Source organism: Eumetopias jubatus, unplaced genomic scaffold, assembly GCF_037043125.1.
Source record: "Eumetopias jubatus isolate StellerSeaLion01/CBP00866 unplaced genomic scaffold, mEumJub1_p1.0 scaffold_2, whole genome shotgun sequence".
Classification (NCBI taxonomy): Eukaryota; Metazoa; Chordata; class Mammalia; order Carnivora; family Otariidae; genus Eumetopias; species Eumetopias jubatus.
In genome coordinates this window covers 102,653,639-102,666,852 of record NW_028274808.1, presented here as the reverse complement: position 1 = coordinate 102,666,852, position 13,214 = coordinate 102,653,639, and the positions used below count along the sequence as shown (strand labels likewise).

Here is a 13,214-nt window from a genome sequence, read left to right as displayed (position 1 = left end):
AATTTCACAGGTGAGTATACTGAGAGATTTAATAACTTATTTTTAGAGACAGAGGTTTTAGAATTATAAGAAATATTTTAGAGACCATCTGGTTCAACTTTATCATTTTACAGATAAAGGAAAGGAAGCACAGAAAAGTTGGAGAACTTGCTTGGTGTCATCCCTGATAGTCAAAGCAGGCACAGACATGAAGATTTTACCCTACTCCTATTCCCAAGAATCTCGAAGTATCTTGCTCTTTACCACACTCCTATTTTACTGGTCATTGGCTTAAAACATCCTTAGTGATAGAATGAATAAACTCTGGTATGTAAGAAACTAGTGCCAGAATAATTTGACCTAAGAATTCCTTTTCTGGGACCACAGATAATATGCTATTCAAATAACATCATGTCCATTCTATTACATCATGGCATTCAACCTGCCGTTAGTACATTAAACATGGGTTGTTAAGCCATCTACTATGTCTCTTTGTGAATTCTATCATCTTTTGACCACAGCGAATGAGACCTTTGAAAAATAAATGTTTGGGGGCACCTGGTTCATTCGTTAAGTGTCTGACTCTTGATTTCGGCTCAGGTCATGATCTCAGGGTCGTGGGACTGAGCCCTGTGTCAGGCTCAGCATCCAGCAGGTAGTCTGCTTGAGATTCTCTCCCTCTTCCTCTACTTCTGCCCCTCCCCCCACTCGTGTGCGCTCTAGGGCTCTCTCTCTCAAATAAATAAATCTTTAAAAAAATGAAAAATAAATGCTTGAACTATCATTATTTAAAAAAAATTTTTGGTAGTTTTAAGGCATCACCAAGATTATCCCTTAGTTCATTAATACAATTATACCATACTCTACGTAGACAATGCACTGTTTTGTTGATATCAATCAAAAATTAGTTTATAGATGATAGGGAAATGAGAATTACTTGTGGATTACAGTCTCTAATATATTCAGATTGTTATGTGTTTCTGGAAGCACTAGAACGTCTACAATGGCAAGAACATTGCCAATCTTAGACACGAATTTATCATCAATCTGAACTTAATATAGAAGAATGAGCAAATTAAAATATGGCTGAAAGTAAAATAATTAGTGCAGTGACAACTCAGAAGAAATTAAGGGAGCTCTGCATGTAAGACATACAAATTGAGAGTGATTTCCTCACTGAGAGTCATGAGAACATTTTCTCACCCCTTGTTTGTACAAAGTAAGGTGCATGAATTATTTTCAGAAAAGCATTTGTATTACACTTTTGCCACTGTTTTATCCCTTTTAATTTCTTAGAAAATGGTTCTGCCAAATAATTTTTGCATGTAAAATTAGGAATTTCAAGTGAATCCTTGACAAAATGTCAGAAAAGAAATTAAGTTTAATTCACCGTATACTTTGTATTAGGAAGAAGAGGATGACAAATAGTTAAACATTTCTTTTGAGACTAAGAATCCTGCAGCTCCAGAGCTGTCACAGCATGTCCCGCAACAATTTCCTATTTACTGAAAAGCACTGGATGATTTTGCAAATCAAAAATTCTGTGGTTCATTTTCTTTTCTTAAGCCAAAGTTGTGTTACCTATATTTTCCTCATTAACATCAATATTTACCCATCATGCCACTTTCTGAGTCTACTTCTAATATATCCTATTACATTTAATTGTAATATGCTTACATTTAATATATTCTATTCCAATAAACTAACATTATGTGGCTTCCTTGACAGTGCTCCAGTTACATTTAATAGGGGAACCCAATGAACAAAATTCTCGGTTTCACTGTATTTTATATATATAAATGACATTTAGAAATATGTATGTTTTTGGAAGACAGGAACATTCCAACCTAGCCCTTCAAAGAAAATGACAAGAGTTTAGAAACAATTTCACTATGCTGGAGTGTTTTGGATTTGAATTTTGAGTACTAGGTAGTTCAACTCCCTTTCTACCAAGATAAATATTATGAGGAAAAAGATCAAAAGAATTGGATTCTATAAAAGACTTTGGAATCCAATTTCTTAGGTAACTCCTTAATAGACTTAAGTTAAAAGAAATCTCCAGTCATTTTCATCTCTTTACACTATTGTTTAAGAATGATTTCATCCCAGGGGCTTACCTCTCAAAGAAAATCAATGTCAATTAACAGAAGCCAAAGTCTTGAATTTTTTTTAATGAAAAATAAAAAAACACATATGTGCTGGCAAAGATTATTTTGTTTTGACTTATACCTGAGAATTCAGCCTGTTCAACTGTGACTGAGAAGTTTGATTAATTTGCTGTAGCTCCTCTTTCTCTTGATTAAGTCTTTCTCGGTCTGATCGCTCCTTTTTGAAGTCTTCTTCGTATATTTGCACCTAGGAAATATTAACTTGCTGTTATTGTTAGCATCTTTTTCTCTAAGCCATTAAAACGATTTCAGAAAAGGTGCTATCTGGGCTTGTCCAATCTGAGTAATTCCTATCTTCTTTTCATGACTATTTCTTCATGGTGAGACTCTATCCTATTTGGATCTGGCCATAATTGTATCTCTTGCTTTGTTTACAATGGCAGTTCTCAACTTTTTCCTCCTTGAGTATGTGTCAGGAATTCAGAAGTAAAGTAACAACATGGATATTTGGGAAAAAAAGCTCCCCTCACCCATTATTCTCCTGCATATTTCCTTATCGTGATGAGCATCCCCCTCCCCCCCCTTGCCGAGTGTTAAGTATCACTATTTTGGAGCAAGCCATCCATCTCCAACACAAGGCTTTGATGTAGGAATAGTGCTTGAAGTTCTAAAAGACAGTTTACTGACAATAGCTGTTAAGTGAAGCCACTAAATATTGGCATGCCAGTTTCCAAATATAAATAGTAAACTGAACACAAAATAGAAATGAAAGACTCATGTATGTGGAAGAGCGAAGTAAGATTGTTAAAAGGTATTCACAACTGGCCCCAGGAATTTTGAGGGTACATCATTTTTTAAAAAGTAGTAATATTTTAGTGGAACACCTCTTAAGAAATACTCCACATAAGCACTGGGTGTTATGCACAAACAATGAATCATGGAACACTACATCCAAAACTAATGATGTAATGTATGGTGATTAACATAACAATAAAAAATTAAAAAAAAGAAATACTCCACATATTCCAGAAAAGCAATCAAACCAAAAGAAATACAGATTTAATCATTATTGTTTTTAACCGGCATAGGGTTGACTGATGGCTTGGAGGCTAGTAATGTGGAACTATGAAAATAAATGAAGCTTAGGGAATGAGGCAAAGGAATTCCTTTAAGACAATGAGTTAAATTACAACTTCCATGGGAACCTAGTAGCCAGATTTTTGTCTATTAATACTAATGCACTCTGCACCTTCACCACAAATAATGCAACACATTTTTAACTAGAGGCTTATTAAAGTCAATAATAATAAAACAAAATGTAATCGGCAAGAGAGGATGAAATTAAACATGTTATACAGCTCTAGATACAGATATAGACATTTAATTTTTAGGGTTTTATTCACCAGAAGTATTGCAAGGGAACTACACCCAGCTGAGCTGACATTTTGTTTTGGGTTTGGTTTGGGTTAAGATCTGAGGCTCAATTCCAGACATAGTCACACTAATGCTCTGTAAACAATTACCAGAGGCATTTGAAAAGGGAGAAGCTCATCGGATCCGAACTGAACACTCTTTATCAAACACAACACTGATCGTAATGTCATCACTGCAGTCAGGTGGCCAAGAATCTAGCTCAGTTTCTTCGTGAATTGAAATCCTTTAGTGTATCACATGACACTCAGTGATACAGTGATGGTGGGTGTCCAATTAAAAATGTGCACAGTGAAGGGCGCTGGGGTGGCTCAGTCGTTAAGCGTCTGCCTTCGGCTCAGGGCATGATCCCAGGGTCCTGGGATCGAGCCCTGCATTGGGCTCCCTGCTCGGTGGGAAGCCTGCTTCTCCCTCTGCCACTCCCCCTGCTTGTGTTCCCTCTCTTGCTGTGTCTCTCTCTGTCAAATGGATGAATAAAAATCTTTAAAAATAAATAAATAAATAAATAAATAAATAAATAAAATAAAAATGTGCACAGTGAAAATGTGTACTCATAAAGTTAGCAAAAGAGTCACGCAAAAACTAAGGAGATGGATTCTGGACCTCTTGGGGATGATGAAAGAAAGGATACCTGTCATTGTCTGCATCCAATACGAGCTAAACCATTGCGGCAAACTCTGTGCATGTGTAAGAGTGACTCTCTTGCATGTGGGATACATTATATGGGAGCATCAAAGATGACTCAAGTGCCTGAACATAAGAAGTAGGTTTTTTCAGAGGAATCCTGGCTAGTGGCAATGGTACTTTAGGGGTTGAGAATTTGGCAGAACTTTAACACTCCGAATACTACCCTTATTCTCTTCATAGGTTTATTTTTAAACTATGTATTTGATCCTGAATGTAATGAGGCAGATTATTCAAAAGGGGGTTGATAGAAGAGAAAATGCAACTTTACCATCAAATGCTCTGAATTTTCTAGATTTTCAGATAGGCTACTTCCTAGGAAGTAATAACAATAAACAACAACTACAAGAGTACCTTTGCTTAATTCTTTGGCGTATGGCATCAAGAATCCTTGGAGTTGGCCTTGCTCAGAGCAAAACAGCCAACAAATCAGTTCCGGGGACATACTTCTCAGCCCTTTGTTCTATCACATCCTGTCCCCCACCACTAATATATTACCGACAATGTGTGCTTCAGAGATAGGTTTCCTGTATGTATCCTATATTTATTGACATCACCATGAACTGTTCCAGCCCTTTACCTTCATTAGTTTATTTAACCTCTTACAGGAAAAGAGATGTGATATGCATGGGTGGCCCCTCAGCTAAGCCAGCTCCAGCTGGCTGAACTAAATTTAGACCCAAATCGGTTAGGCAGTGCTATGTGCCTACAGCCCTCTATTGCTGTGGCAGTAAGCAGAAGCTTACTCCTTTACTCTCCGTCCACTTGGTGACGTGGGTTGAGGTTGGGTGAGTGGGGAGGAGGAAGGCCTTGTGCATCAATAAATTGCTAGGTGGTGCCATCCACATGCAGCTGTAGATGAGCAGAGCGGGCTCTTCAGTGATTATGATCAGTGCAGAGTCGTCCCTTATTGCCCTCATTGTTCAAAGGCCTGGAGGCCAGTAGCTACAGAATAACAGTCTGGCTGCTACCATTTTCTGAAAAGGTCCCGGGTTTGGGGTGGTAGTGTTTTCAAAATAAATTGTGTCCACACGAAACTCTCTAGACCAGTGCTAATTAAAATCTCACCAAAAGGTTAATTAGGAAGCTCTTCTTCTAACTGTATGACCTTAGACAAACTGTATGACCTTGGACCCATTTGAAACTCAAGTCCCCCTTTTATAAAGTGTGAGTTGGGCCAGATCATCTACATTCTCTTAACAAGCTTTAAAATGAGATAATTCTAACGAAAATAAATGCAAGAACTTTGGACACATTTTGAATCAAAAGATTTCCAAAAATGTCCAAAGGAGCATGAACAATGGGCCCTGTGTTCTCCGCATGATCGTGCCACTTTCACCTTCTCACCTGCTGTTTGAGAACTTCCATTTCTGTTTGCATCTCTTCATGCCTGCACTCCATTTCAGACTCTCCCAAACGGTCCTCAGGAAATGAAGAACACTCGATTTTCAAGGCATCTTGAAGAGCCTATGTTATATGATAAGCACACAGTTGAGCTAAGTTACCACATCTTATGAATTCCTCTGTAATTGTTACAATGATCTCAAATGCCCCCCTACAAAACAGAACTCCATTTTTGATGTTACTTTTCTGACTGAATAACTTTTCTTCTTTCTCCTTTTCTAGCATACAATTTTTTTTTTTTCCAGAATCTCTGTCTTTTCTCCATGACGATGCTTATGTTATTCAACTGTCATTATTATTTAGGAGGGCTTTTGATATTGATGTCGGGGATCCCCCTCTCCACCAAGTCAACCATGGAAAGAAAACATATCTGTAGCCTTCCTCCAGATTCTCTGCTTCAGTCAAACACATACTTTATCAATAATGCTCAAACTTTAGAGAGCATCAGAGTCACCTGGGGAGGTAGCAAACATGCCCATCCCTGGGCACTGTCCCCAGAGATCCTGAATCAGTAGATCTGGGAAGAGTGTCTGAGAATCTGCATTCCTCAGAAGCTGATGCTGCTGGTCCCAGATGACATTGTAAGTGATGGTGTGCTATCCAGCTCTGCCCCCAACAGGAGAGAGGGAAACCCACGGAAATGTGAACCCAGGTAGATCGCTATTTCTTAGATCTATTGTACTGCTGCCCTTCTGCCCTGTCCTCCTCAGTATACCATGCCCTGGCCTAGCCACAGTCATATTTATTCTCTAATAAAGCATCCATTAACTCACTACAGGGTGCAGAGAGTGCTCTGCTTCCTTTCTTTTTCTTTCTTTTTTCTTTTCTTCTTTTTCTTTCTTTCTTTCTTTCTTTCTTTCTTTCTTTCTTTCTTTCTTTCTTTCTTTCTTTTCTTTCTTTCTTTCTTTCTTTCTTTCTTCTTTCTTTCTTTCTCTTTCTTTCTTTCTTTCTTTCTTTCTTTCTTTCTTTCCTTTCTTTCTTTCCTTCCTTCCTTCGTCTTTCTTTCTTTCTTTCTTTCTTTCTTTCTTTCTTTCTTTTTCATTCTTTCTTTCTTTCTTTTTTAGAGAGAGAGCACAAAAGCGTGCAAGATGGGGAGGGACAGGGAGGGCAGAGAGAGAAGAGAGAGAGACTCTCAAACAGGTTCCATGCTCAGTGTGGAGCCCGACGCAAGGCTCGATCTCATAACCCTGAGATCATGACCTGAGCCGAAACCAAGAGTCGGACACTTTCTTGACACCCAGTACAACTTAGTGGTTTCACTGTGGGGTGGAGGAGGTGAAGGCAACAAGAGACACTTAGATTTGCCAACAAGATTACCATCATTATTCACTAGCCCATGATCTCTTACATTTACTATACTTCATCAGGTCATATAAAAGACATCACCTCTATTCTGAAGACCTTGGTACATGATGAGTTCAATAAAACATAATAAAATTTGAGACACAATACGCCTCATCCTGGTGTGGTCTGGGAGCCCACATACAATATGACTACTTGCTCATTATCAAATGAGTCCTTTATACAAATAGAAAAGTTTCACTTTCAGAGCTCCAAGATTTCACTTCCTCTGAATTTCTTTGGTAGCTTCGATGATGTGCCTTTGATGATACTATTAGTAACTTACTTTCCTGCATTATTGGGCCATATGGTTATAAAGTAGGAAAAGAAAAGCAAAGTTACTGCTTTAATACGTGTAGATAGGCTAAGAATTTCCTAATAGAATGTCTTTTAACGCTATGGATACTGTCTAGCCTGATTGTGAGTATCATTTTTCAGGAAGTTGTAAGAAACAAGAACTTCTTTCTTCCTCCAAGAAGAATTTAAAGAAACAACAAATGTTGTTTAATAATTTATGTTTTGTTAGAATTTGTTGCTAAGCTACAGACTTTTAGGAAGGATCATATTAGTTATAATTTTTAAAAATGTGTTAGTAGTAATGGAGAGAATCTAGGATGGGGTGAGCCAAATGAGTTAAGACTTAAATCAAAAATGCTGATTTCCTATCCTACCCCTATGAACAGATTATTTTTGTGGGTCTTGTTATATTTGAATTTCCTGGTCTACCTTTCATGCTATTCAGGCTTCTAGAAATTTTGCAAATGAGTCATAAACGAAAGGTGAGTTTAATCGACATTTATTCCATCTTGGGGTTTTCCAACTTCCTTGAACAAACACCTGTAACCTATTCTAGAATAGTAATTTACAATCAGCACAGGCAAACTAAACAGATCTACCCATCTCACAATGGTGAGATATTGGACAAATCCATTTTGCCCATGGGTGGCACTGGTTGACTAGCCTCAGGTAATTTTTCTCACTTTGGTTAAACATCTGGCTTCTCTTTAAGAACTCAATGAAAACAATGCCCTCGGGTATTTCCTTCAAAGCAAATAAGTTGAATTGAGTACACATAGTTGTGTGAACTTCTGAAAACCATATGTTAATTACTAAACTGACATGCTACAAATTTCTGCTGAGTGAATGGGTCAGCAGGCACTCTGCTTGTGCAAGTAGGGTGGGCCCCAAATTCCATGCTGTGATGGATGATATGCACAATCCGCTACCCAAATCAACATTTTGAATAACTTCTATTTATTACAGTGGTACAAAAAGAAAAGAAAAGGAAAGAAAAGTCAAGTCTACCGTGCAAAATTGAATAGTAATATCTTACATTTCTTTAGACACTAATACGTGCACTAAATGAGAAAAAAAAACTTTTCATAGCTCATCACTTTATATCTATGCTTTTTAAATGACACTTTAAGGTACAGATGTGGCAGAAAAAAATCTTTTCTGGCTTGAAGTGCCCTTTTATTTTCATGTTTTTTCACTAGTCATAAGTAATGCATTATGCCTGCTAAAGCAGGAAACTCAGAGCCAGAATTGGCTATTGAACATATTATGTACTAGATAAATTATTTAATTAATTCATCTATTCAATAAATATTTAAGAACATACTGTGAGCAAGGCTCTGTTGCTGGCATTCAGAACACAGCAGTGAAAAAAACAGAAAAACTTAGGCCACACTATGACTATTGTATTTTTGAGCCCATGCCTTCAAATAAATATGTATTCAAATTGTGTTTTATAACTGCATTCTTATAAAGACCAATATATTAATATTAATATGAAAACTTTTTTTCAACCTAAAGGTCCATTTTTTTGTCCTGATTGTAAGGGAAATTAAACATATTAATAGGCCATTAGAAATATCACGAGCCCTCAATACTGTGCCTACTAGTCTAATAGAGAAGTCAGTTCTTCAAAATTCCTATCCTCATGGAGCTTACAGTCAAGATCAGGAGACAGGAAACACATTTAATAATAGGAGACCCTGCGCGCCTGGGTGGCTCAGTCGTTAAGCGTCTGCCTTCGGCTCAGGTCATGATCCTAGGGTCCTGGGATCGAGTCCCACATCAGGCTCCCTGCTCAGCAGGAGACCTGCTTCTCCCTCTCCCACTCCCCCTGCTTGTGTTCCTGCTCTCGCTGTGTCTCTCTCTGTCAAATAAATAAATAAAATCTTTAAAAAAAAATAAAATAAAATAAAAATAATAGGAGACCCTGAACATATATGAGATAGCAATAAATTCCAAAGAAACATTAAAACAGGAAATATCAGTTAGGATGGCCAGAAAAGTCCTCTGAGAAGGTGACATTTGTATAAAGACCTGAATTTTACTCAAATTAATTGTTCTCATTTCCTCAATTTTATTATAATCACAAGGGTTAAAAATTTTTTTACTGATTTTTAAAACATTTCTGTTGACTATAGATACAGATACACAAAAATGAAGGGTACACATAGACATGAACAAAAAACAGAGTTCTTGGCTGTTCTAATTTCTACAGGGTTTATATTCTTGTGCCAACATTTACAGAAATGAGTTAGAGAACAGAAGAAAACTTATCAAATAATATAGCACAAATGGGAAAGATTTCAAATATAATCTCAATGCTAGTTCCTCTAATTCATCTGTGGAGGATTTCCAACAGAGAATAGAAGGGAAAATTTATTTGCCCTAAATTTGTATCTCTGAACATTGTTTTCCTCTCTTAGAGGACAGAGAAGTACATTGTTTATGAAATTAGTCTCTACTTTCCCATTTTCTCCTGATCAGTAACTTGTGTCACAAACAGATCGAATATAGTAGCACATTTGTAAAGCATCCTGTCAATTATACAGGCACAAACTTAACACTTTGGGGATCTTTAAATGATGCTCTGAACACTAGTTAACTACAAGATGCACAGTCCAAAATACAGGCACTGAGCACTTTTTCAAGGCCAATTACCTACTCTTGTTTTAGAAGGCAATTTCTGTAACTTTGGTCAAGTAATATCCAACTTGAGGGGCGCCTGGGTGGCTCAGTCGGTTAAGCGTCTGCCTTTGGCTCAGGTTATGATCCCAGGGTCTGGGATCGAGCCCCTCATCCAGCTCTCTGCTCGTCAGGGAGCCTACTTATCCCTCTCCCTCTGCCTGCCACTCCCCCTGCTTGTGCTCGTGCTCTCTCTATCAAATAAACAAAATCTTTTAAAAAAATGAAATAGCTAACTTGAGAGATGAGTATCTTGACTCAAACATGTACTACAAGTATTCCTATGGTCCACATCTGATGTGGCTCCCTGAAAAATCAACAGCAAAGGATTTGTTTCCTTGAACAAGTCAGCAATCCCTTCCCCAGGAAAATTAAGCTATTAGTCTACAAAACTCTCTCTCCCTCTCTCTCTCTCTCTCTCTCACCCCCGCCCCCCCCACACACAAATGCACAAACTCTCCCTAGTCATCCTTTGGCAGCAATTCATAGGGAGCCCCTCAGAACAGCTAAGTTGAAGCAAAGGCATTTAACCACTCGTGTTTTTCTAACAGACTTGCCTCTCCAAACGCCCCCGCCCCCCGGACCCCACACCCCAATTAAAAGTGAGTTTTAGGCTTATTCTCTGGAAGGCCACCATCTCAGCCTTTGGTTTGGCATTTAGCATGATTCCATACAGCCTGCATCACAGCCAGTTCCATAGTGATGGTTTTAAAGAGCAGCCTGTTTCCTCAGGAAACTTTTGCGGTTGACCAAGAGGTATGCTATTGTTCACAAACACCCACTTGCTTTATGTGGTTCTTCGAACTAAAAAAAAAAAAAAGTTCTTTCTGCCTTCTAAAATTTCTCCTCATTTCTCCTTTTAATGATGATTCTTTGCAGGGACACTAATTCCTGAAAGCCTCCTTAGTCAAGTATGGCTAAAAGATGCAGATAGGAGTGATTGATAAAATTACAGAGAAGCTCCTATGCAAGCTCCCAAGACTAGGAGCAACACAGCAGCAGAGATTTGGTTGTGACTCTCAGGTAGGAACATGCTCTTTATACAGGGACCTCTCCTTCCATCTCCCCAGCTTGACCTGGCTGATACCTTATTGAGGCGTTTTATTTCACATTCATAACGTTCCTTCTTCTTGTTCACAAGAGCATTTTTTTCCTTCAAATACTTATTTTCTTTCTTCAATTCATGTAATTCTTCATTTAGGCTCTCCTTTTCCTTCTGGAGTAAACAGCAAGAAAACAAAATCGAAATCAATAAAATTCAGATGACATAATATTGTAGGAATACTTCTGAAATGCAACAAAAACAGGACCTGCTAGATTTCCTTTAATGCTCCATTTAAGCAATATTCTCTAGGTGGAGGACAGGGTTCAAATAGAGAAAATCTTTCTTTAATCCTTAGTGCTACTAAGTTTTATGATGCCGGAAAAGGCTCAAAATGCCCAATCCTCACTTTCAAGGGTCAAATGGGTCCACAGAAGAAGCTAGTTCCATGTACTATTACAAAGTGATAGATAAGTGACTTAGTAAAAGTAATTAAACTTCTAAAAAAAAAAAGTATCACTGCAACAAAAAATACAAAATATCTCAAAACCCAATCCTGCCTGCATCATTCTGGACTGAAGAGAGGGAGAAGAGAATAAAACTTCAGGCAAAAAAGAGCCTTCACTACAGATAATTCTTCAGAGCACCATATTGCTGTGATTACTTTTAAAAGGCAGAGATCAAAAAAAGAAAAAAAAAGGTAGAGATCAATTAGTCCAACTGCCATCACTCCTCCATGTTCCAGTTAACCTTCAAGATGTCCTGTGTTTTAAATAACTGAAGCAAGGTTAGCTGTTTTGACACTAATGGGCTCTGGATTTAGACATCTGTCTTCTAATTCCTAATTTGTGTTTTAGATAGTAAATTTTTTTGTGGCGTGAACTGGACTCTTCATGGCATTCAGATTTTAACCTAATAAAATAAATATTACAGAATTTAGGTAAATCAAGATGAGAAATTAGCTAAAAATATGTTAAAGTATGTTCTTTTAGGGATTAATATTTCCCAATACAATAATTAGATTTAAGATATCTACTTTAGGTGATTTGTTTTTGTTTTTTAAGTGAGAACATTTCTATTTATTTTTACTTAGAATGAGCTCATATTTTGTTGGAACAATTGCCATGATTTCTGGTCAGGGTCTAAATGGAAAAGGAAGGGACTGCTCCAGGACCAGAGGGAGTTGTTAAACCTTGTTTGTTTTCCTCTGACTCACTGAGACACAGATACCCTTCACAAAATAAGAAAACCTACAGTGAGACCGTTTGCACTGATTTTAGACATTGCCTTAGGATTGGTGCATGAGTTAAAATACAGTCAATGCCTCACAATATCAGTCACAAGACCACCTGAGAATATTTACAGTTGTTTTTTAACACACGTAAAAAAAATGAGAGTCCATTAGAGAGTAAGGTTTTTCTCCCATTTTCTATAATATCCATAAACCCCGTAAATAAGAGTAAACCCAAGAGTATTTCAGAAGCCTGTCGCCTTCAAGACCACCATCTTGCTCTCAGCGGGGATTAATGGAGATTTAGTATCTGGAAATGGGGGTTCAAGTCCCATTTTCCCAGGTACTAGGTTGGCAAGGTTGGCATGTCATGCAACATCTTCACATCTCAGCTTTATCCTTAAAATGGCAAAAATAATATTTTCCTCACAGATGGGAGGAGCTTGTTAAATGAGATGAGGGTGAGGCCATTTTTAAAACGGTTTATTTTTATGATGATAAAAGCAATGCCTCTTCATAAAACTCTGTAAGCTGAAAAGCAGCTGTACAAATACAAGGTATTGTCCTATTATTATTAACACTAGTAATAAAATAATATAGCTAATAAAATAATATACAGGAGTAATCTTCTGGGCTAGAAACGCGCTAGAAACATAGCTCCAAATCTCCGGATCAGCTCTCTCTGCCGGTTGAGCCTGGCACACGAACGCATGCCCATTTGGTCGACAAAGCAGGAAGCGAGCAGGCCACGTGCCCCGTTCGGATCGCGGAGAACTGGCCCTGCTCTGGGGCTCCGGGGGCGCGCTCGCAGGTGTGGGGTACGGCCCTGCCGCGCGCCGCCGGGGAGGTCGGCTCCGCGAGCCCCGCCCACCTCCTGGCGCTGCAGCTGCTCGCGGGTCAGGTCGCGCAGCCTGTCGCTCTCTCTCCGACTCTGCTGCCGCTCCTTCTCCTGCGTGCTGAGGAATCTTTCTGCGGCGTCCAGTTTCGTTTTCAGCTCGGCGACCTGAGGAAGTCG

At 38.4% G+C, this 13,214-nt stretch overlaps 1 protein-coding gene across 2 annotated transcripts in view; it reads right to left on the bottom strand.

Moving 5' to 3' along the window:
• TNIP3 (TNFAIP3 interacting protein 3) overlaps positions 1–13,214 on the bottom strand; it is an 87,420-nt gene that overhangs the window by 13,779 nt on the left and 60,427 nt on the right. For both annotated transcript variants that reach the window (XM_028102292.2, XM_088021057.1), the window contains 4 exons: positions 13,071–13,202; positions 11,014–11,142; positions 5,550–5,669; positions 2,209–2,334 (listed from right to left, as the gene is read on the bottom strand). In XM_028102292.2, the coding sequence (XP_027958093.2) occupies positions 2,209–2,334; positions 5,550–5,669; positions 11,014–11,142; positions 13,071–13,202 (507 nt within the window). The remainder of the gene's footprint in view (positions 1–2,208; positions 2,335–5,549; positions 5,670–11,013; positions 11,143–13,070; positions 13,203–13,214) is intronic.